Here is a 25,123-nt window from a genome sequence, read left to right on the forward strand (position 1 = left end):
TTCAGCAGATGGTTTTTCTACTTAATGACTTTAAAGGAGGTAGAAAAGCTTTAATCAATGCCCGGAAGAAAAATGCTAAGAAATTATATGCAGAGTTACGAAAAAAAAATCAAAGACATCTCGACACATTGTCCAGCAGACAAAAACATATTGACATGCTGTTCCTGCAAGGAAATGGAATTAGATTGCTGGATAACACGTGGCCCAGCCTTCCCGCTACTGTCCACAACTCCCTGGGGATACTAACTATCTTAAGCTCAGACAAGGTGCTCTTTTACCCACTTATATCTGCCTATTTTTATTATATAAGAGGAATTACAATTTCATGTATTATACACACACACATACACACAATTTTGACATGTATTCAAGACCATTTTATTTCTTATTATCTTTTCTGGCCAATACTCATCCTTTCTCATCCTCAAATTATTATATTAATATTTTTGGTTCATATCTTGTATTCCATCAACAAACCATAAACTTCTCAAAGGCAGGGATTATTTTTCATTTAGACACTCAGAGCAATGTCTTGCATATTGTAAAGGTGGATTTTATTTTGAAAATAAATTTTTGTTGAATTAAACTGGATTGGAAAGAGGTTACTTCATCTCTTAGGTGAGAAAGAAGAGGTAAGGACCAATGGAAAGTCCCACTCTCCTGGGACTTTCACAGGGTCCTGAAGAGTCAAAAAGATCTGGATTCCAATTCCAATTCCAATATTGGCTATGTGATCCAGGGAAAGTGAGTTGACCTCTCAGTGCCTCAGGCAACCTATGAATCTATAAATTGCAAAATAATTGGTGATTCGGCAACAGCAAAATTATACAATGATCAATTCTAATGGATGTGGCTCTGGTCAACAATGAGCTGATTCAGGCCAGTTCCAATGGTCTTGTGATAAAGAGAGCCTTCTGCACCCGGAAAGAGAGAGGAATATGGGAACTGAGTATGGACCACAACAAAGTAATTCCATTCTTTTTTTTGCTGTTTGCTTGCATTTTGTTTTCTTTCTCATTTTTTTTTATTTTGATCTGATTTTTTTTGTGCAGCAAGTTATTTATTGAAATATGTATAGAAGAATTGCACATATTTAGCACATATTGGATCACTTACCCTTTAGGGGAGGAGGTGGTAAGAAGGGTGGGAAAAAATTAGAATGTAAGGTTTTATAAGGTTGAGTGTTGAAAATTATCCATGTATATATATATATATATATATATATATTGAAAATAAAAACCTTTAATTAAAAAAATAAAAATAAATGGAGACTAATTCATAAGGAATTCTCTAGGTGAATGGAATTTTTAGAGAGAACAATGAAATCACAGGTGTAAACACACACACAGAGGTACAAAGTATTTTCAAACTTTAAGTTTGTCTTAGTATCAAAAAGTCTAAGAGAGTGAAGAATGACCGATGAATATGGACTTTTTAAATGTAGAGACCAACTGAAAAATCCCATTGCATATTTATAATAGACATTTGTGTTATGGTCCATGGCCCTGCTTACATTGAGTGATGAGAGGCTGACAGGTCTAAGACTATATACTCTATTCTTCCCTCAGCAAAACACAAGGAGGCAAGATTTGTGATTTAACTGATATAAGAAGCTCCCAATAATGACGCTCTCTTGACCAATACAGCTCAACAGTTGTTCTGTTTTCAAATTATTGCCTAGAATCCAGTTTCTTAAACTGTGAGTTGCAACCCCATATAGGGTCTCATAACTGAATGTGGGGGTCATGACATTATGATTTATTATCAGTAAATGTTTGATTTGTATACTATTTTGTATCCCCATAAACCCAGGGTACCACAAAAATTTCTCAGACAAAAAGGGGTCACAGGTAAACAGTTTAAGAAGCCCTAAGAAGGTCTAGAACACTGGACATCGCAGTGGTCAGCCTAGGATTAAGCAGCCAACATATGTCAGAGGAGGTATTTAAACACAGGCCTTCCTGGCTTTGAGATCAGCTGATTCCTAACATCCCTTCCAGATGCACTTTATGAATTTATAATATTAAATTATTCTATGTATTGAGGAATTGTAGATTCATAGAGCCTTAAAATATTAGAACTGGAAAGAGCCTTAGAGATTCTCTTAGCTGGGTTTCCTGAGTCATTTGTGGATCCCTGTGGGAGCCTCTTTCTCTCTTCTACATACAAGAGCTGAAGGAGAGGAGTGCTGTCATGAACAAGGCTCCTGTTGGGTCCCATGACAACATGGAATATTGGAAAGCATTTGTTTACTTCAAATAAAATCTGGTTTTTAAACCCTAAGAAAGAGAGATTTCCAAATTGCTCCACAAGCCCCAGGAATGCTTAAGACATCGCTTAGGGAAGACAGTTAGTATAGTGACCAGAACAATTCCTCCAGAGATATATAACTTCCAATACATTCCACCTCTGATAATTGCTACCTGTATGACTATGGGTAATACACATCTTTCCTGAGTCTTACTTTTCTTATCTGTGGAAGCAAGAACTCTGAGCTTCCTTCCAGGTACAGATCCATGATCTAAGGAGGTTCTGAAAGCACTTATGATGTCACTAATCCATCTACTCACTCCTTTATCTTCAACCCTCACATTTAATTGACTAAATGACTAAAATAGAGGGGTTGAAGAACACAGAACCCAGCACTTTCAAATACCCAAATTATTTTCTTATATTAATCATTTCCTAAGATTTTCATTTTAATGTTTCAAGACTTTTAGAAAGACTTTTTTTTTAACAGGGATTGGTTTGTTTAAGCCTTTTAAAAAAGTGAAAAAGGGAATTATTTCTTTGATTCAAAAGTCTCTTGTGAAAGGGTTCTACTCTGAGCTATCCACATCCATCCTCCAATGCAATCTGAATGTAGGACTCCTCCAAAGATCAATTAATAAATTAGTGCTAATGAGAATTTAGCATCAGCACAAAAAGCCAACAACCATACCCATGTGTCCTATCAGCATTCCTGCTGGAAAAGAAAAATGGTTGGTCAGGCTTTGAACTTGATTATATAAAATAAGCTCCCATCTATGGGTTTAAAAACCAAAAAAAAAAGCAGATCTCTTCTCCCAAAGAGAATGGAATTTCTTTGTTGGAAAATCAGTATTCCCTAGAAGTAGGTCCATGAAAAGCTTCCCAGGTGGGTGTGGATTGTCAAAGCTTTGGAAATGAAGGCAACAGCATTTTCTGGGAGGCAACATCAAAATCTTCCATGCCCTGACAATTCCATGGTTCCCTTCAAAGCCATCTCTGGGGCACTGGCTGTATAGTGATAGACCTGTCAGCCTCTCATCACTCAAAGTAAGCGGGTCCATGGACCATAACACAAATGTCCACTGTAAATATGCATCTGTCTAATTGCATGGAACTGTGTACAAATTGAATATTCATGACCTAACAAAGAGTGTATTTTTAAGTAATTCCATCCAGTACTTAACACATTCTCTCTCATTGAAAAGACCCACAGATTATAACAGATCCAGGGCTATCGGGATGCTGGGTTACAAGCCTGGTGCTAAAAGAACCCTAAGCTAGGAGTCGGAAAATATGGCTCAAAGATTCATCTCTGTCAGATTCCTACCATCCCCTACACGAGGCTATTTCTGATGTCCACTAATTGTTATTCTTCCTCGTTACTTAAATCATTTGTATGGAAGAGATTTTGAATTTTCTTATTGGTGTTCCACCTACTTCTAGTCTCTGCCTTCCACTCAGCCTTCACAGGTACCCGATTAATCTTCCTAAAAGGACCCCTTCAATCACATCACTCCCCTACTCAAAAACCTTTGATGGCTCCTGACTGCTGGATGAATTCAATCCAAACTCCCTAGCCTGACATTCAAGATCTTTTGTGGTCTGCTAGCTGTAAGACTCCCAATAATTTTTTTTTTACAGGGATTGGCTTTTGTTTGAGCCTTCCAAAAAAGTGAAAAAAGGACTTTGGTGAAAGGGGGGTATCCTGAGCTACCTACATTCTAACCTTCAATGCAACCTGAATGCAAGACTCCTCCAAAGATCAATTAATAAATTAATGCTAATGAGAATTTAGCTCTTGCTGATTCTCAAAAACTCCCTGAATTATTCAGTCTTTGTACTTTGGCTCAAACCATGTCCTCTTCCTTGAATGTCTTTCTCCCCATTTTTTTATTTATCAAAAATTCACCTATCTTTTAAAAGTCGAGGTGAAAAGTCATATCCTTTGTGAAGCCTTCCCTTCCTCAGACTGTCTCCAACACTTAAGGTTGTACCTTTCTAATGCATTTAACTATAATATACAATTTTGTTTGTACCTTATCATCCCGTAAAGCCTCATGAGATCAAGGCCATATCTCCTATAATGACCATACACTTCCCCCAGAAAACTTTTTTATTACTAATTTATTTAGTATTATTATTATTAATTATTATTAATACCAATTTATTACCAGTAGTGTCACTGTTCACCAGAGAAACAAGGTATATCTAAGGAAATGGAACTGAATTATCACACGGAGAGCTGTAGAGAAGTATAGAGAGGATAGGAATAGGCTATAAGCTATAATCAATGAGGAACTTCATAGATGAAAAGACATAAAGAATATCATCCAGGAAATGCATGATGGAAAGAGAAAGTGAGCAAGTCAGGTAGTGAGGTTAAGGGAAGGCAGGTAGGAAGCCACTGCTCTGCTAGGATCGTCCTAATATCAGGAGAAAGGAAAGAAGGTCTCTAATATTCTAGGTGGACCCTTTCTGGTGAACTGATGGAAGAAATAGTTAAGTGTGGCACTGGAAAGGCAGCCGAGGATGGGTATAAATGTTCGTTATTGTTGCAATAATAAACAGTTGGCTGTGTAAAAGGGAATTCCCAAACTGAGGACATCATACATACACTGGAATATGTGGGTAATGGGGATGGATCTCCCCCAGTATCTAATACAAGACTAAAAAATACAGTAGGTGCTTTTGTACAAATTAGGTGGATCTAATAGAACTTACTTATTAAGAAAACCAGAAGGACAGGGTCATTTCCCCATTCTCCTAGGGGCTCAGGGAATTGAACCCCCCAGCCCTGCTGACACCCACAATACTTTTCTCAGTCTGTCGCTCCTTCACACCAGCCTGCCCACCCCTGGGCTACACATCCTGCTTGAAATGAGAAGAAAAATAAAATCTATCAGATATCACTCCAGGCTTCAGGCAAAAGGTGAAGTGGCCATCTGCTTGTTGTGATGAAAGAGAATGAGACAGCCACGTTAATATGAAATGTTCATCTTGTCTTCAGTTCTTTTTGCTTTTCTATCTTCCCTTTTTCTTTGTCAAGTCTAGAGGACCACTTGTCAGAGATGCTGCAGAAGATGATGTAGCTGGCTATCCTAGTTGGAAGGTTTTTCCTCTCCTCCTTCTTCCTCTTCTTCTTCTTCTTCCTCTTCTTCCTCCTTTCCTCTTCTTCTTCTCTTCTTCCCTTCTTTCTTCCCTCTCTTCTTTCTTTCCTCCTTCCTTCCCCCCTTTCTCCTTCTCTTCTTTCTTTTCTCCTTTTTTCCCTCTTTCCCCTTCTCCTTTCTCTCTCTCTCTCTCTCTCTCTCTCTCTCTCTCTCTCTCTCTCTCTCTCTCTTTCTCTTTCTCTCTCTCCCAATATGTACCTCTATGTCCTTCTATATCTCTGTCTCTTTTTCTCTTTATCTCTCTCTATGTGTCTGTCTTCCATCTCTCCACTTCACCAGACCTATGATTATATCAGGGCAAGGAACTCTCTATCCCTGCAGACAAGAAATTATTCTATAACTTAAGGTCTTATTGTACTGTCTGGACCACTGAGAGGTTTAAGTAACTTACCTAAAATATGTCATGGGTGAGACTTGAACCCGAGTCTTCCAGGTCTCTGTCCATTCCATCACTCTGCCTCTCATGTCTACTACTGGGAAGGAATTTAGATTAAGGCTTTTAGAAGAAAAAAGGCTTTCTGGATATATAACTCATCCAGGGCTATTTCCCCACTGAGAAAATGACTTCCTGCAAATTCCCCCATCACTGTCCTCTCGAGTCTGATGGGGCAAAGTGGGGCGGGAGACAGCAATGAGAACTTCTAAAAAGAACAAGGACTCTATTTTGCCATCCCCAAACAAAGACCTGAGTCCTCTGCCATTTTAGCCAAAGGGACACTCAATAAGGATCTCAGGTACGAATGGAAATTTCTTATCTCCTTTTGGAAAATAAATTCTGTTTCCTCTCTTCCTTTTGTGCTCCAGGCCTAAATCAGAGATGGGCCCAACTCTTTCTTCCTTCAAGAAAGAGAAGCTCTATGGTGAGCTGGGTGCCTTCTAATTTCATTCTTTCCCTGCCTCTTTTTTTCCCCTTCTGTACATATAAAATTGCTTTGGTTTGAGAGTTACCACAAGCGACAGGTTTATTAAGATGAAACCATTGCTATCCTCCCCACAGCCCTTTAGAGCTCCAGACTTTTCCCATCCAGCTGTAACACAGCAATTTAAAAGGAAAGGGAGGGGGCAGTACAAGTGTAGCAAAGGCCACGTTTTAACCACCCCCCTCCCCAAAGGGTTTTAGCATTTGTTTTTCTTTGCTAAGACTTAAAAGAGCAACATAAACTGTGAGGTACCAGAAGTCAAAACATCAGGCTACTGCAGAGGGAAAACATTCAGATTCTTGGAATATATGTTTATTTGGCTACAAAACTGAAAATGGCAAAGGCTATGAAACCAGAAAGGATTGCTGCAGGGGCCAACAGACTCTGAAAACCAAGCCTAAGTGTGATCTGAACCCAGGGTGCCTTGCCAAAGCTACTGGAGCAGCAGCATGCTATGGGAAGAGGTAATGGGGGTGTCAGATTTGGGGTCAGAGGACTAAGTTAAATCTTGTTTTAGCTATTTTCTAATGGTATAACTCCTGGCAGATAGTTTCACCTATGTGAGGCCCAGTTTTTTCTTCCCTTTAAAATAAAAGTAAGGGGGGACTAGATAATTACAAAATTTTTTTCTTCTCCAAACAGTTAATGATTCCTTCCAAGTAAATCCCTGTATTCCACCCCACAAGCTCATACATTGGCTTCCAAAAAGTCAACATGGGTCTCAAAATGTTAAGGAAAGAAATCCAGATTATCATGGAAGCCAACTCTCATTCTTAAAGGCTACAATAAACACAGACCTAAGACAAATGATCAGAAATTTGTCTTTATTTTGTATACATTTATTTTTGTGAACGATATCTCTCCTGATTGAATATACCTAAGAGCAGGGATTTTTCTTTGTTTTTTTTTTTTTTTTTTTTGTCTTTATATACCCAGTGCCTAGTTTAGTGGGCCATTAACAAATGATTGTTGATTGACTGATTGAGTGTTCTATCACTTCCAGTGTTTGGCCCATTTGTTTCTCTATTTTGTTGCCACCCTCCATTCTCCATCACCATCTATCCATTCTCCATCACCATCTATTCTCCATCACCCTGCATTTTCCATCACCATCCATTCTCCATCACTATTCATACTCTATAATCATTCATTCATTGCCATATTCTCTCTATGACTATCCATTCCTCACCACCATACATTCTCCCACCTGGGTTCCTATCCTCCCAGGTGCCCTGTGTAGACCCACCATTTATTTACTGATTTCTCCCTGCCTTCATCTTGTGCCAAATAAACCTTAAAAAACATGCTTTTTAAAAGTTTTTACTACTAGTAGCAGTATAGAAGTAGACAGAGGTCAAACCTGATGCAGGCAGGGTTGAGAGTTTGAGAAGTCATAAAAGCCAAATAAGAGCATCCCTGACTTTTACCACAGAGTAAATGGAGAAAATTGCTCTTAACCCCTTTTTCTGACTGACCTCTCCCAGTTCCCCTTTCTTTTTATTCATAGGGCTGGTACTCCTGATTTATCCATCCCTTCAGTCAGGAGAGTCCCAATTTTCACAGTCCCTTCTCTCTCACAATAGACCCCAGCCAGAGACAAACACTTATTCTTGAACCAACCACCCCAACAAAGACTTCTTTTAAGGAAGATTCATTTACATCTCAGAGAAAACTTAAATTGAGATTCTTGATTTAATATCTTCCTTCACAAAGGAAAAGTTTTAGGTTATTCCTCAACTAGATAAAGTTAATATTAATCCCTTAATCACCCCAAGTTCTCCTAAGATCCCACAGAGTATCTTTCTTGTGCCTTTTAGTTTCTTAAGGACAAAGAAAAACAGGTGAGCTAGTGACAATCAGAGCAGCAGCTGACTGACCCCCAGGTATCAGGCTTGGGTCACTTCTGCTTGAAAGGCCAGTATCATCTCTCCCAAACCTAAGGATCCAGGCTGATGCGGTAGTCTTCAAGCCAAGTCTCCCTGTCCAAAAAGTGGAACAAAAAAGTGGATCCTGCAGAGGGAAAGTATGGCTGTGATGAGAGGGCAGGATGAGGTGGGGAGTGGTGAGTGATAACCTAAGACACAGTGTGGATGGGTGGGTGATCATACACCTGCCTCCAATGATGATAGAACTGGAGGGGCTGGATACCTGAGTGCATGGGTGAATGATTTCATATTGATAAGGTTGGCAATGGGTGAGGGAGCATCCCTGAGTTTGTGGGGAGTGACTATGCTTGCATCTGACTCTGGTGGTATCAGAGACATAAGAAAGTCCTATGTAAATGTTATAAACCAATAAAAATTTAGTGTCTGCATAAAGACTTCTTAAATTCTCTGCCAGGCTGCTGCAAGTAGGTTTTATAAGCTCTTTTTCCAACTATAGCACCTTCTGGGACACTCTATAATTATGACATAACTTTTAAGATATAACTGAAAGGCAGTGTAGAAACTCGACTACCCAGAAGACCAAGCTTCTAGATGCTGCTATGCTAGTGACCAATTGTTTCTTATCTCATTTCTAAGGCTTGGTTTACTCTCTGTAAAATGAGAGAACAGTTCAAGGTGATCTCTCCAGTATTAACAGGCAACAATTAATTTTCTGAGCAACTCATCCTTTTGAATAAAACAAGATAAGCTTAATTTTTTAAAATGTGAAATTTAAAATTCAAATAGAATTTAAGTCTTTAAAAGCTGCTTTACAAAATAAAACCTAAATGGAGATCATTTTAGTTAAAATGTTTAAAGCTTAAAAATATTACCCTAGAAGAATACAAGTTTTAATTAAATATGTATATATTTGAGACAATATGCTCATCTTGCTATCTCTGGCTAATTTTTGTCAGTATTCTCAATCCTGTATACTGGAGTCAATTAGATCCCACAACATCTCTTCTATAATGACAATTTTAATAAATTTCAGTGCTAAGGATAATCTGTTCCCAATATATATTTTCCCTGATGAGGTTTCAAAGTCACAATTGTAAACAAGTGGTCATTACTTAAGCATCTGATGATGGCAAAATAGCCAAAAAAAAGTTTTTGGGTCATTCCTTTCATATTGAGATCTCTTTTAAGAATTTTAAAATGAAGAAAACTCATCTTTTTCTCAGAAGTAAACAAAAAGAGAAGCAAAAATTGAGTTAAACTATATATTTAGTTGTTTATGTTGTCTAGAATAAAAACAATAATTTTTGTAAACTTGTATATATAGAGGCTTGGGCAAATTAGTGACCTCATAGTGCATAGATTTCTGGATCTGGAATCAGGAAGCCTCAAGTTCCTGAGTTCAAATCTGTCCTCAAACATTTACTAGCTCTGAGTCTGGACAAGTCATTTAACCCCATTTGCCTTATGAGCTGGATGGAGATGGAAATGGCAAAACAGTATCTCTGCCCAGAAAATCCCAAATAGGATCATGAAGAGTCAGATATGAATGAATGACCACAAAGCAATAATAATAATTTCTTACTGAAGAAAAATATTCTAAATATATAAGCTTATTTCACAGAGTATGACCACCCTAGCATATCCCATCCATTCTCTATATATCTATATTTTTGATACAGGTTGTCAAATTAACCTGTATATATTTCTGACTGACCCTATAGAACTATAGAATGGAATATATATATATATATATATATATATATATATATATATATATTTCATCTCTCATAGCCTTTTACATGTTCCAATTTTCTTAAGTATTAAAGTAACAAGAATATTGCCTTGTACCTTGTACCAAGTTCTACCAGCATCTATTATTCCAGGCTGGGGATTTAGGATGCTTTTTACATAGTAAGACAAGTTAGACATGATTAAAGCAATAGTCTTTTATTATAAGAAAAACTTTAGGGCCTATTATGAGATACCTAGAAGCGAAGGATTCAGGACAAAGGACAATTTGCCAGAGATGGGATAAGTTTGTAACAGATACCATTGTCTTCATTCCACAGCAAAAAGAGGGGCATAATAATGGATAATTTATGATATTAAGTTAAAAAAGGTTTGTACAAACAAAACGAATGCAGCCAAAATTACAAAGGAAGCAGAAAACTGGGGGAAAATTTTACATCCAAGAGTTTTCATAAAGGCCTCATTTCTAAAATATATAAAAAATTGACTCAAATTTATAAGAATACACACCATTCTCTAATTAATAAAAGGTCAAATGATATGAACTGACAATTTTGAAATGAAAAAATTAAAACCATTTCTGATCATATGAAGAAGAAGGGTATGTATGGCCTGTCAATCAATCAATCAAAAAGCATCTATTAAATGCCTACTATGCTCCAAGTTATTGTTGGACACTGGAGACACAAGTATAAAAACAAAACATTCCCTGTGCTGCAAGAAAGCAGTCATTCATCTGAATACCGCTACAAACCCCCAAGTCCCATATAAATGTCACTCCTCTAGTCAAAGGGTAAGAGGCTAGCATCCTTCATCATATTTCCATCATGATAGCTCAGTGATATTGGATTTTAGCACAGTAGGTCTTAATAACTGGGGCACATAGTAGGTACTTAATAAATATTTGCTGAGTGATACTAATAGGAAATGGTGCTCATCTGGACACATCCAAATTGGTTTTCCAAAAAAGGGATATGAGAGGGACTAACTGACTCAAGCCACAGCTATATTAACTTGGGTCATGGAAGTTTGCAGAACAAAGCAAGAAGAAGGTGCAGGTCTGGAACACAGGCAATCAACTGCAATAGAGGTTAAGTCCCACAAAATTGAGAGGATTTTTAGACTGTCTCAATCATCATTCAGTTTCTGAATATAGCTTCAAATTTTTTCATGTGGAAAAAAATCAAAATAAGTCACTGCTTTAAAATGTATATAGTATGCATTTTCTAAAAATGAAACTATCTCTATCTATGAGTTTTGAAGAATATGTGCTGTTAAGGTTATATTGAATAGCAAGAAGGCACTTTTTGTAGGGGGAAGGAAAAAAAAAAGATTAAACTGAGTCTTCCTGACAAGTGATTTAAATCACATCTTCCTGGCTGTGATTGAAATTATGACTTAAATCAATTTGATTTAAATCAAATTCACCCTAGAAGGAAGATAAGCCAAAGTCAAGTGGGAAGAAATGTGTAGCTCTGTTCTTCCACACTGTCGGCTAAAAACTGGGGGAAACCTTGAAGGGCCTTTAGAGAGTCATCTGGAAAAAGCAGTTTTACTCATTGCGGCCTTCAGAGAGCATAATGAGGTGCCTTCAAAGTAGCGCCCATAGTGCTGTCTCCTCCAAACAAAGGCACATTCTTGGAATTGTCCGGTGCTTCAGCAACTGCATTAAGTGGGTTTGAAAAGGTAAATATTTTTAGGACAAAAGGGAAGGCTAGCAGACAGGCATTTTGGTGCCTCGTGAGAGCAGGAAGTAAGGAGGGGACTTTACAAAGCAGACAGAGCCTCTAATCTAGACACTGGTGATTGGATTTGACAAATTTCCATTAATTTGGCCCTCTTTATAATTTCATTTATAATCAGCACAGGTTGGATTTGGTTTCTGACACACATATCCATCTGTATTGAACTAGATCCTGTCAGGATCTCCCTCTCCCTTCCCAAAAGTACATCCTAAGGACCAAAAGGCCTTTCCATTGGCCCTGCTGCTACACCCTCCAACAAGTATTGCCTGCCACAGCTTTTGGGAGCAGGGATAGTCTTACTTTTCTATATGAATCCCCACTATTCTGCAAAGTATTTGGCACTTAGTAAGTCCCTTATAACTCCATCATCCCACTCTTCTTTTTCACTAATTGTCCCCCATGCCTGGAATTCTCTCCTTCCTCTATTCCCAGAATTCCTTCAAGTCTCAGCTAAAGCCCCTCTTCTAGAAGAACCTTTTCTCAATTCCCCTTCATGCTATCCCCTTCTCTGCATTGATTATTTTCAATTTAGCCTCTAGATAGCTTATTTGTAATATTTGTTTGCATGTTATCACTCTTATTAAATTGTGAATGCCTTTTGAGCAGGGATGCTTTTGTCTTGTTTTTGTTTTGGGGGGTTGTTTTAATTTTTTTTTGTAAATCCAGTGCTTACCATAGTGCTTACTGCCTGTCTTGATAGAGAAAGTTTCCTCCTCCTAACCAGGATCCATGAAGTTTTCTTTACCAATAAAAAAAAATTGTAATTCCAATCCTTTTCCTTATCTCTACACTATACTCAAATCCAGCCTCAGTTATGTCTCCAGATTATACAATTCAATAATTTCTGTGGTTCCTCCAATTCCCTCCCCATTCACTGTAGAAATCTATAAGGATTCTTTAAAAGAAACAATAATTTCTTTTCTTAACTGGAGTCAATATAAATAGGGAAGGTGGATGTCAAAGAGCCCAGTAATTGTTGTATAGAATTCCATTTATCACAATGTCTACCATTAAATCTATGGTCTAGCATCTTAGCTAAATTGATGTGCGGACTTATGTCCCATACTTTTCCTGGATCCCTACAGAACTTATTCTGTATTCAAGTGTTTGAAGTGGCATCTGGAGGAAGAAGGATTTGGGTTGTCCCATTTGGCCCCAAAAGGCAGAACCAGGAACCATGGGTAAAAGTGGAAAAGGGCCAAATTCAGGCTCAAAGAAAACTTCCCAACAACTAGAGCTATCCAAAAAAAGAAGGTAGAAAATTTCAAATTTCTCCAGTTTGAGCCTATTTTCTCTCTCTCCCTCCTTCCCTCCCTCCCTCCCTTCCTTCTCTTCTTCCTTCCTCCCTCTCTTTCTTCTCTTTTCCCTCTCTCTTTCTCTCTCTCTCTCTTTTTCTCTGTCTCTCCTCCTCCTTCCCTCCCCCCCCCACTCTTTCTCTCTCTCTCTTCTTCTGTCTCTGTCTCTCTGTGTCTGTTTCTCTCTCTCTGTCTATCTCTCTCTCTGTCTCTCTCTCTCTCTCTCTCTCTCTCTCTCTCTCTCTCTCTCTCTCACACACACACACACACACACACACACAAACACACTAATATAGAGTGATCATTCTGATATCAAGGCTGAGATAGACAATCACAGATATTACAAACTGAAATAAAATTCAGAAACTATGGCCAAGAATTCCTGCTATAATTGTGGCAACAAGGGACCATGAAGGCTCTATTCAGAAATCTCAGAAGAAAAATAAAGACAAAAATCTCAGTAGAAAAGGTGCTTCCCCTTCCTCCCCTTGTGGATAGCTCCCAGTGCTGGGAATCTTGGTTACGTTTTGTTCTCCCCTTCCTCCAGCCCAGTTCAGTCTCTCTACTCTTCAGTTGCCTTCAGCAGATGCTCTGGGAATTCCTCCAAAATGTCCTCCTTCCATCATGAGGACAGGAGAGATAAACTAGAGAGAGTTCACATCACCTACTGAGTTTCTTTGAGACAGGAAGCACACAGATTCAAAACCTTATTACTGCAATAAAAAGAAACCTCAAAACCCTTCATTTGGGAGCTGTGTTCTAGGCAAAGCAAAGCAATTTTTGTAGCGTAGGAGATCAAGGCAGATCTTCTGCATGGATAATAGGAAATGTCACCAGCGTCTACCAGAAGAGAGATTAGTTCAATAAAAGAAGAAAGCCCCATTTATGGTGCCAGGGTAAGATTTTTGCTTACTTCTCACTTCCCCACACATAAGTCACATGATTATTAATATGGACTCCTACTGTTTTAAACAAATAAACAGCGCTGATGTTTTGTGACCAAAACCAGTCTATTAAAGCTTTTCTCTACAACTGTACTTTCTCTCTCTCCAAACCCTAAGAGGCTCTGAGAGAGGGAGGAAAAAAGCCTGAGTGCCCATATGTACACTGGCCCTGAATAAATGGTTAAAAAAAGGGAAAGGAGAGGGCAGAAGAAGAAGAAAGGAGGCAATGAAAAGTCAGAGGGCCAAGTTTCAAATTCCACCTCCAACAATTACTACCTTTATGATCTTGGAAAAGTCAAAAAAAAAAAAACCAACCCTAAAATAAAACAAATCCTGAGCCTTAGTTTCTTAGCCTGTAAAATGAATGGGATCAGACTCTATGGTTCCTGAGGACCCCTCCACCTCTAACTCTATGATGTTACAAATGAGGAAGGATATTAATTCTTTTGAATTGAAGCTTTCTATTTTAAAAATATATGCAAGGATAATTTTTCACCATTGACCCTTGCAAAACCTTGTGCTCCAATTTTCCGCCCCTTCCTTTTGTCCCATCCCCTAGATGGCAAGTAAAGAGATATAAATGTAAATGACTGAAATCTCCCTTCTAAACTCTGAAATTAGATAAAAAATGAAGCACAAAAAGCAGCAAAACAGATATACCTGGTATATCCTCGGCCTTTATATATGCTTTTTGACTAAGGACATGGCATCCAGGAAGTGATCAAAAGTTGCCTTGGTTTTCATGCACAATGTTTCAAAGGATCACAGATTTAGAGGAAAAAAGAAAAACCCTCTCAATTAATTAATTAATTAATCAAGGATTTATTAGATTCCTACATTGTGCTAAACCCCAAAAATAAACAAAAGTAAGACAAGACTTTTCCCTCAAGGAGTTTATATTCAATTTGACATCATTTTACAATTGAAGAAAGAGAGACCCTGAGAAAGTTAAATGATTAGCCCAACATAACAGAGCCAGTAAGTAGAGGAGCTGCCATTGGATCCAAATCCAGCTCCCGTTCCATCATACCATGCTGCCTTCACAGACCTCCCCTGAACAAAGATCATTATTCTAAAGCCCTATACATCCAACTCTACAGCCCTGAATCTATAACTGACAGTACCCCAGTGATTACCAGATAGTTCTTTTTTCAGGAAAGTTCCTGAAGTAAAACCTCTGGGGCTGCATTCTAGGAAAATTTGGAAATTTTCCATTTGGGCAAAATAGTAGATGGACTGGGAAATACAATTGATCTCAAGGTACCTGATTGGATAGTGAGGGGAAGTAAATTCATGAAAATAAGCATAGATTCTACTCAAGTAATCAATATATTATTTAGTGGACTGAGTACTGGACCTGAAGTCAAGAAGAATGTTGTTCGTATAAAGGTTATGACAATTATTAGTTGTGGCCCATGGGTAAAACTTCAGTTATCTATCTATGAAGTGGGGATAAGGATATTTCTAACACCTACCTCATAAGCTCTTGAGGCTCACACAGATATGTGAAACACTTGGCAAACTTTAAGGAACCAAAATAAGTACCTGCTATTATTATGATTCAAGCAGGAATGTTAGAATTGGGAGTTTTTTTTAATATTCTGTTTCCAATTCTCCTGGAGAATCTACACCCAACCTACGTATCAAGAGCAAGTAACAATTTGTGTCAAGTGAGTAGAAAATAATGTTGAATTCATTTTTTTAATGCAGATATTTCTCGAGGTTTTCTCCTTTTTAAATCCTTGGATTGCCTTTTCTTGCAGGCTTTTCCCCTCCCCTGCTCCATCAAGACATGGCCCTGGTCTATTAATAAATTTCTCAATCCAACCTTAAATTCTATTACGGAGCTGTCTCCAAGTATCAATTCCATTGGTACTAATGCAATTTTATCTGCAATTGCTGTTCATTCACAGGAATAACAACAACTCACTTTATGTTACATCTTCACCTCCGATAAACTCAAAGCACTTAGCAAAAATCATATACGTTATCTTCAAGATCCCCTTGCTAAAAATAGAAGTTAAGCCTTCTAATTTATCTTGGAGATTGTCTTGGGAAAAGGTCACTTTTAAGTGGCAACCACATGGTCACTGAGATTAACCAAGTAAAGAAAAACGTAATCTACTGAATTGTGGACTTACATCAACTATTTGGCCAATTCCTACCTAGGAAGCCTGAGATAATTCCCTTCACCCACCTTAGCCTCAACAGAAAACATAAAGAGAGAAGATTAGATGGCCCTTTCCAGCTCTGAAAGTAGGATTCAAACATAATACATGACTGTTTTTAAAATATTTTAAGGGACTAATTTTTACACTAGTCTGTTATCTTGGTGAGCAACTTGATATTACTGATCAGATGTACATTAATGTGCATATAATGTGTCTAAGGTACTTTCATGAAATGAAAATTGTTAAAAATACATTCTTCCTATTGTTGAATTGAACTAGATTCAGTGAGGGAGGATAATGGATTTTAAAATCAATCAAATACTTTAACACACTATTAATTACAATATTCAAAGAAATGTGAGTGCTTGAAAATAACCCATCTAGTAATTCAATTCCTTTTGCACATGTTTAATTTCTTGTTTTTCAAAGTCTCCCATTCTCTCCCCTTAAAAGAAAAGTGTGATCTTGCTTATTCCCCTAAGATGCTTGTTAATAAAAGTTGATTGTTATATTCATTAAAAGATACTCATTTAAAATACCCAAATAAAAAATAACTCTTGGATTTCTCAAAACTATCTCAGGAGTATGTAGCCTCCCCAAGGGCAGGGTCTTTGACTTTTATATTTTTGTCCCCAGCACCTAACATGGTACAGAGCATACAGATGTAATAGATGCTTGCCTAATCAGATACACAATTGCACTCTACAACTTCTCATTCGCCATTCCAAAATGCAAACTCATCTTTGGCATCCCTCTGAACACATCAGAATGCCTTGTTTAAAAGGCTGCACTTCTCTTCTCCACATATCAGTGTTTTATTCACCCTTATTTTCTATTCATAGATGACCAAACACACTTTTTTTAAAGTTAGACCCTCATTTCCAATCCATTTCATTAAAAAAGTTTAAGATCTGCAATTTAAATTCCCTAGAGATTCACCACCATCTAATTAAATCATTCAAGCAGAAAACAAATTACAATGAAATATTAGGGTAACCCCCATGAGGGAAATATACTTTTCAGCTTTGACTGAATAAAGACTTTGGGGTGAGCAAGACTCCAACGCTGCTTCTGACTGTAAAGCCGATCCATCCACATTCGTTAGGATGCTTGGCGACATTTCAGAGAAGCAGCCCAGTCTGCTCTGGAATCAAAGAATCTTGGTTTAAAATTCCTACTTTGCTCCTCAAGAGAAGCTGTGTAACATAAGTGTATCCGAGGTTCCAATCCCTCCTCTGAAATCTCCCATCTTTATGATCATGGATAAGAAATGTCTTTATTATTATTATCACTTCTAACATTTATATAGTGATTACCATTTGCCAGTCATCATTCTAAGCACTTTATAACACCACAAGACTAAAAAGTAATTGCTATTATTCTCATCCCCATTATACAGAAGAAGAAACTGAGGTAAACAGGTTAAGTGACTTGCTCAGGGTCACACAGCTACACAGCTAAAGCTAGATTTTTATTTTGTCTCCTCAACTCCAAGCCCAATTCTCTTACCACTGTACTGCTTAGCTACCCTTTAACCTTGGAGCTACAGTTTTCTTATCTGAAAAAATGGAGATGAAAATACCTGTAAAATATATTTCACAGAGGTTTTGTGAATTTAAACTTTACATCTCCTTTAAATGGAGATAATGAACAGAAAATCTTTTGCAAACCTGAAGCTCACATGTTGTTGAAACTTATTTTCTTTTTAACATCTTTGGATCTCAGTTTCTTAAACTAGTAAAATGTAGTAAAATATTACTTCTTATTCTAACTTGGCATTGTTATTATTTTATGATTTTTAACTTCCAATCTGGCTATCCTTCAGTGGAAAAGATGGAGGCTGAACTAGGCTCTGAGGTTACATAAAAATTATTTGGAGAGTGAATATAAGCCACAAATAATCCTGACTCAGTAGCATAAACTAATAGAGCTGCCAAGAAGCTCAATCAGTCATGTTGGCCAAGAACCTACAAAGTGGCTTCTTTGAATAGAGATCAAATTGTTTTCCTCAGGCATCATATCGGTATTCTTAAAGCATAGGTGTGATCATGTCAATTCCTCCATTCAACAAAAGCCATTGGATCACTATTACCTTTAGTATAAATACCAATCCTTCTTGGGCCTTTGAAGCACTCCTCAATCTGACTCCATTTTTTTTTTTTTACAGATTTAGCTCCAAACAAATTGATTAAGTCACAACATTCCTTTCATGTGCCCCATGCCATCAATGCTCTTCCTCCCTACATTTGCCTCTGAAAACCTAATTCTAATTAAGCACAGTTCAGGTGCCACCTTCTGCAAGAAGTCTTTCCTGATTCCTGCACTCCACTCTCTGCAATTACTTAGAACATAAATCTTCCCCATTAGAATTGTAAACTCCTTAGAAGCAATCACTGTTTTTGTTTTTGTGTAAAGAGTACCCAGCACTATGCCTAGTTCAGAGTGGGTCCTCCAGAAACTGAGCTGAGGCTCTAGAGCTACAGGAATATTATTTGAAGGATGTTATAATCAAGCCATGGATAATCCTAAATCTGTAACATAAACTAACAGAACTGCCAACAAGTTCGATCAGTCATTTTGGTCAAGGATCCACCCATTGACTTTCTCCAATCAAAACCAAATCATTTAAATACTTGTTGAGTGATTGATGAATTAAGCTGAAGAATCTTGATCCCTGAAGCTTGCTTCCTCAAGTCCTTGAAGACATTTATTCTCTAACTTGCTCAGGGAGATGTAGTGTGCCCTTTCAAACCTCTATCTTTGAAAAGGTAAAGTTTTGTTGTTTTGTTGGCTCCCCCAGGTTTTCTGTTATGAACAATGTCTAATTGCAGGGTTCTTCTTGAAGAAAGTCACAATATCTACTCTATTTTAACAGCACATTCATTTAATGGCTCACAACTAATAATTGCACATCTGGTTTTCACAAAAGAATCTTTGCAATGTGTTCTGCCTGCCTTTTTTCTGACCAAAGGGAAATGGATGGGAGTATCAAAGTCTCATAGAATGGCAAACCCAGAGCTGGACAAGACCTAGTCCAATTCATACCAGCCAAGAATCCCTTCTACAATAAGCCCAAGCAGTTTTTGGTTTAAAAAGTGTATAGAATTCCAATCCAATCCCAAATCAATAAATTCCATCTATTTTATGGCTTGAGTTCTTGAGAAACTTCCCCTTCCATCAAGCCAAAATATGTTCCTCCATCCCTTTGCTCCTGATTTTGATATCCAAGGCCAAACAGAAAAAGTCCAATTTCTCTTTCACATAATTAAGTAATTAATTAATCCCTAGATACATCAAGACTAATAAGTCTAAAAGATCAAGTCTTCAATTTCCAAGAAAGTGAAATGATCCTGATATTAGTAGCTAGATATCACAGTGGACAGAGCCCCAAGCCTAGAGTCAGGAAAGCATGAATTCAAATCCAGTCTCAGATACTTACTAGCTGTGTGATCTTAAACAAGTCACTTGACCTCTGCTTCTTTTTCTCACTTTTAAAAGAGAGACAATAAGATCTCCTACCTTCTAGGGTTGTTGTAAGATTAATTGAAATGATATTTGTAAAGTGCTGACACATAGATGCAATGTAAATGCTAGTTATCATCATCAATACAAAGCCTGCCAAGATTTGGGGATTCAGACTTACTATCTATACTATTAACTACAGTTCTCACCTTTGGGTCACTGGAAGCTTGATAAACATGCTACCTATCCCTCTGCCCCATTCACTGAAGAAAGGGAAATGAATAGCACAGGATAAAGCAGCAGTCTCTGGAGCTAAAAGACATTCTTTGGACTGAGTACCAGAACATAAATGACTATTCTTTGGATCTGGCCATCTAATTAGTTCTGAATTCAACTAATGAATTATCTCTCCATCCTGTCCAGGAGAATCATATTGGAGATGGTCATATGGTTTGCTGTGATTAATACTTCCTTTTAATATTTTAATAACAAATTTTGCCAACTGTCTATGACAAGTTCACAGGTCTATAGCCCCTGAACTCCATTTTCTTCCCCTTTTAAAACACTGAAATGCAGACCAGTTCCAATGATCTTCTGATGAAGAGAGCCATCTACACTCAGAGAGAGGACTGTGGGAATTGAGAGTGGTTCACAACATAGCATTCTCACTTTTTGTTGTTGTTTACTTGCATTTTATTTTCTTTCTCATTTTTTCCTTTTTGATTTGATTTTTCTTGTGCAGCAAGAGAATTGTATAAATATGTGCATATATTGGATTTAACACATATTCTTACCATGTTTAACATATATTGGATTATTTGCCATCTAGGAGAGGGGGTGGGGGGAAAAGGGGAAAATTAAACATAAGGTTTTGCAAGGGTTAATGTTGAAAAATTATCCATGCCTATCTTTGGAAAATTAAAATTTTTAATAAAAAACACATTGAAATTATTGTCCTTCTCCGGTCCTGTGCCAAACCTCTTCTATTCCCCAAAGAGGTTAAGTAATTTCTTTTTCTTTATTTTTATTTTATTTTTTGGCAAGGCAATGAGGTTAACGTTGAGTGACTTGCTCAGAGTCACACAGCTAGTGAGTGTTTAGTGTCTGAAGTCTGATTTGAATTCATGTCCTCCTAACTCCAGGATTTGTGCTCTATCCACTGCACTATCCAAGTTAAGTGATTTCTTTGCCCAAGATCATGAACGTAACAAGTGGCAAAGTCACTTTTTCTGTGAACCCATACAGGCAAGTAGTTAAGTGATCTTATTATATTCCTATATATATGCATATATATAATATATATCATAGTATATAAAATGGCAAATGAGGCAAAATGTAAATATATATATATATATATATATATATATATATATATATACACTATATACCCCTCAAAATGGCAAATGAGGCAAATAGTGTGTGTATATATATATATATGTACATATGTATATATATACATATATATATATATATATCCCTCATTTGCCGTTTTGTTCTAACTTTTCTAGTCCAAAGATAATTCTCCTTCACAAGGAAAAACAAAATAAAATACAAAGTTCAGCACCTCTGCCGTCTCCCCATCATCCATCATCATCATCATCATCTTGTGGAACCTGAGCAGTGACTGTTCACTTAGGCTTTCTTTGTGCCTCCTTCCTCTATTTTAATTTGAAAAGAAAATGTCTTTGCGACTGCCCTGAGCTTTCCCATCCAGAACCTTAGCCCTACACCCCAGGTCCGAGCTCAGTTTGATGCTCCTATTATTTCCCCTGAAGACATCTATAAATAAAGTCACAGATTCTAGGCGATTGGAAATGTTAGGGGCAGGCCACCAGCGAGCCTCATTTCACCAAGCCCTGATGCCCCTGAGGCAACAATTCCATTTCTACCGCTGAGTAATTTTGGGAAACCAGATGTACCTGATGATAAAGTGCAACTCAGCAGCAACAGGCTCCTGACAGAGGCAGAAAGGCTCCTTCTGTCGCGGCCTGGGGGATGGAGAGAAGGCGGGTGTGCTGTGGGGCTGTTGTTTCTAACGGATCTGTCCAGCAAGAGAGCTCCACTCGCTGTGAGTCCGGAGCAGCCAGGGGCGAGGTCTGCACTGGGGACGACTCTCCAAGGGAGAAAGGCGGGTCCCCCTCCCCAAGCCTTTCCAGCCGCAGGGGCCGCCAGGAAGAAGCCAGACCTAACTCGGTCTGGGAGTTGGGGCTGTCAGGTGAGCCCTGAGTGGATGGCTGGGTGTAAAATTCAAGCACAACTGGCGCCAGGGTGACTCGGAGAGGTGGGGGGTGGGGCTGGACTCTCCCACCTCCACGTAGGGGCGGGTCCTCCGCTAAGGGCTTGGGGGACAGCGGGCTCCAAAAGCTCACCCCGCCCTGGGCGGCTTCCAACCAGCCCTTGGCCAAAAAAAAAACAAGCCCAGAAACAAGACCCCCCCCCCCACCTCCCCTCGCCTCCCTTCACGCCGGTAGCCGGGAAGGAGCAGAGGACCTCCTGGCACGCATCAGGAGTGCTAGGGGAAAGGGGATGCTTTAAGCCTGCCCTCCACACACGGAGGCACACAGAGGCAGCGGCGCGCACGCACGCACACATACACAGACTCAGACACAGGCACAGGCGGGCACATTCGGGCAGAGAGGGGCAGGGAAGCAGCCCCAAGAGCCTCGAAGTCGCCAGGATCCCCTTCCCCGACAACTCAGGCCAGGATTCCCCAAGCTCTTCCGAGCTCGGCGCCTAACGACCTCGCAGTTCCCTTCAGCACCAGCTCCAGCTCTGGGGCTGCCCACCTTGCCTGCCCAGGAGTGTGCCCAGGGCCCCGCTCGAAGGGGCTCCGGGATCCATCATCTGTGCCCCACTCTGGGGAACTTGGGTGATCAGCAGGCAAAAGTGGCAGAGCAGGGAACCAGTCTGGGGAGTTGAGAGGCAAAGAAGGGGTAAGAGGAGGGGAGGGGACGGGTAGCCCCTCCGAGCAGCGTTCGCGAGGCCCCTCCTCCAGGCCCGCAGGCTGGGGGATTCCCGGCTTCCACGCTCCTTCCAGCTGTCCAGCTTCTAGCCCAGAAAGGAGAGCTGCACCGCCTCCTTTCTTCCTTCCTTTCCCAAACCGGTTCCTGCATGCTGTCCCCCCAACCGCCCCTTTTTCCAGCGCTCCCCCAAGGTCTGCCAGGGCCTAGCCCCTGTTTCCCTACCCCAAACAGCAGGAAATGAACGACACGTGTGTGTGTGTGTGTGTGTGAGAGAGAGAGAGAGAGAGAGTCAGAGACAGATACACACAGAGATGGAGACACAGAGAGAGACAGACAGAGAGACACAGAGAGAGGGGGTAGGGGAAGAGAGGGAGAGGGAGGAAGGGAAAGAAAAAGAACAAGAGACAACAAAAACAACACACACCACAGAGTAAGAAGAAGAAAAAGAAAAGAGAGGGGGTAAGGGAGGGAGAAAGAAATGAAACAGACAAGAAACAGGGAGAGGAAAGGAAAGCAAAGAAAACCCTTTAAAAGAGAAGAAGGGGGGGAGAGAGGGGGGAAAAAAAAAAAAGAGAGAGAAGGGGGGGGGAGGGGGGGGGGCAGGGGGGAAAGGGTGTTTTCATTTTGGATGGTGAAACCCCTTTGCCGAAAGGGGGGTTGAACGGAGCTTTGACCGACGGAAGGGATCGATCGCGTCTTTGGGAAAGGATCTGCTGCGGCGCGTCGCCGCTGGAAAGGGTTTTTTTTTGGTTTTTTGGGGATTTTTGGTTTTGGTTTTTTTTAAAAATGGATGGTGGAATGGGCCCGGTTGGACCGGTAAAGTCTCCCACGCACCCACCCACGACATGGTGACACTTTCCGGGGGCCCGAGATTGATCTCCACACAGAAACAAGGTTTTCCCCGCCCCTCACCTCTCATCCCCCCACCCCAGTTTAACCCCCACACACAGACACACTCACACACACCCCACCATCACCACCAACCGGTCGGTCCTGCAAAGTTTCCCAAGAACGCGTCGGAGGCGAAAGGGCTCGGCGTACCTTGAATGTGCTGTTTGATGACATTCTCCAGGTGGTCCAGACGCTCGATGATCCTCAGCGTGTCCCCTTTGTCCTCGTCCAGCTTCTTGTCGGGCACCGGATCCTGCACCCGTACATAGACGCTGGCGATGTAGTTGGTGACCCAGCCCACGTAAAGCAGGCAGATGATGTTGGTCATACCGCTCAGGATCACGCAGGTGGACACCAAAGTTTTGGTCTTCCTGGTGCACACCATCCTGCGCTCCCTCCATAGAGAGGGGGAGCTCCCCGCGCTCCCCCGGGCCACTGGACTGCCCCCAATCTCCGCCGTCCCCACACCCACTCGAACTCTCCAAAGGACTCGGCGATCTGGAAGCGGCGGGATGGCTGGATGCTGGGCTGCCAGACGCCGAGGTCCGTGGCTTCGGAAAGCAAAGCCCGGGCGGCTGGCTCAGGGCCCCGGAGCCCCCGCGCGGGATCTTCGCCGCACAGCCCCAAGTTTGTGGCTCCCGTGGCTGCCGCCGGCCGGGCGACTCGCTCTATCCACTAGCCGCCCGGCACACAAATGGGAGAAACGAAGCCGAAGCCCCTCCAGCAGCCGCTCAGCGGCGCCCAGCAGCCGGGCACCGCAGCGCGCAAGTGTGGCAAACTTTGCAGCTGCCCGGGCGCCTGGCCACGCCGCTCCCCAGCGCCCTGCGCCGGCTCTCGGAGCAGACCAGCCCGCGCTAAGAGAAGGAAGGAGGAGGAGGTGGCGGCGGCAGCGGCGGCGGCTGCAGCGGGCCGAGCCCGAGAGCAGGACTGCCCGGCCCCCTCCGAGCGACAAGCGCCGCCGCCAATCGCGCTCCGGCTCGGGAGAGGGGCTGGGGAAGTGCAGCCGCGGACCAACGGGGACCGTGCAGGGGGCGGAGTCCCGGCCAGCGCCCCACCTGCTCCGCTCCGTTCCCCAGCCCCCAGCCCAGCTCCCCTCTGGCCCGCGCCCCGGGAGAGGAGGGCAGCCTTCTTCTCCCGCCCCGGAGCCCCGGGCTGCGGTCCCACAGCCGGGCCTCACGCCAGCCTGCGCCTCGGTAGCCACTGGATAAGAGGGCTTTCCTCCCCGCCCCCAAGCCCTGGCAGAGAAACCCCGAGGGCTGGGGGCTGGAGGTGGGGGTGGGGTGCAGATCCACCGGGGTCTCTTCTGTACTCCACCCCCCCGCCGCTGGGGTCTCCCCCGGCTCTAGATCTCTGGCTCCAACCCCAGGGCTCTCTCGGATTCCTCCCATTCAGCCTGGCCTCTGGGATTCCCCGCTGCTGGCCAGCGCCCCAGCGCAGCCCGGACCTATCTGGGCGAGCTTCCTCCAGCAGAGATTTCCCCCGAATTGGTCCCCCTGGGCAGCTAGCTGCAGAGCAACCTCTGTGGCTGGAGCCCCCCTGGACCCATTCGGCCCCCCGCTCTGCAGCACCCGCCATTCCATTCCAGTCAGGAAACATTTATTGCGAGCCAGCAGCGTGCACTGCGCAGAGCTAGGCGCTAGAGAAATTCGGGGTTCGAGAGGGCTGAGGGAGCGCACAGTC

The 25,123-nt window shown here is 41.2% G+C and overlaps 1 protein-coding gene across 1 annotated transcript in view; it reads right to left on the bottom strand.

The window, feature by feature from the left end:
• GALNT18 (polypeptide N-acetylgalactosaminyltransferase 18) overlaps window positions 1-24,368 on the bottom strand; it is a 430,583-nt gene extending 406,215 nt beyond the window's left edge. The window contains exon 1 of the mRNA XM_003773612.2: window positions 23,594-24,368. Coding sequence (XP_003773660.2) covers window positions 23,594-23,828 — 235 coding nt within the window. The 5' untranslated portion in view covers window positions 23,829-24,368. The remainder of the gene's footprint in view (window positions 1-23,593) is intronic.
• Between the last annotated feature and the right edge of the window lie 755 nt (window positions 24,369-25,123).

The sequence above is a fragment of the Sarcophilus harrisii genome, chromosome 6, assembly GCF_902635505.1.
Source record: "Sarcophilus harrisii chromosome 6, mSarHar1.11, whole genome shotgun sequence".
NCBI classification, from domain to species: domain Eukaryota; kingdom Metazoa; phylum Chordata; class Mammalia; order Dasyuromorphia; family Dasyuridae; genus Sarcophilus; species Sarcophilus harrisii.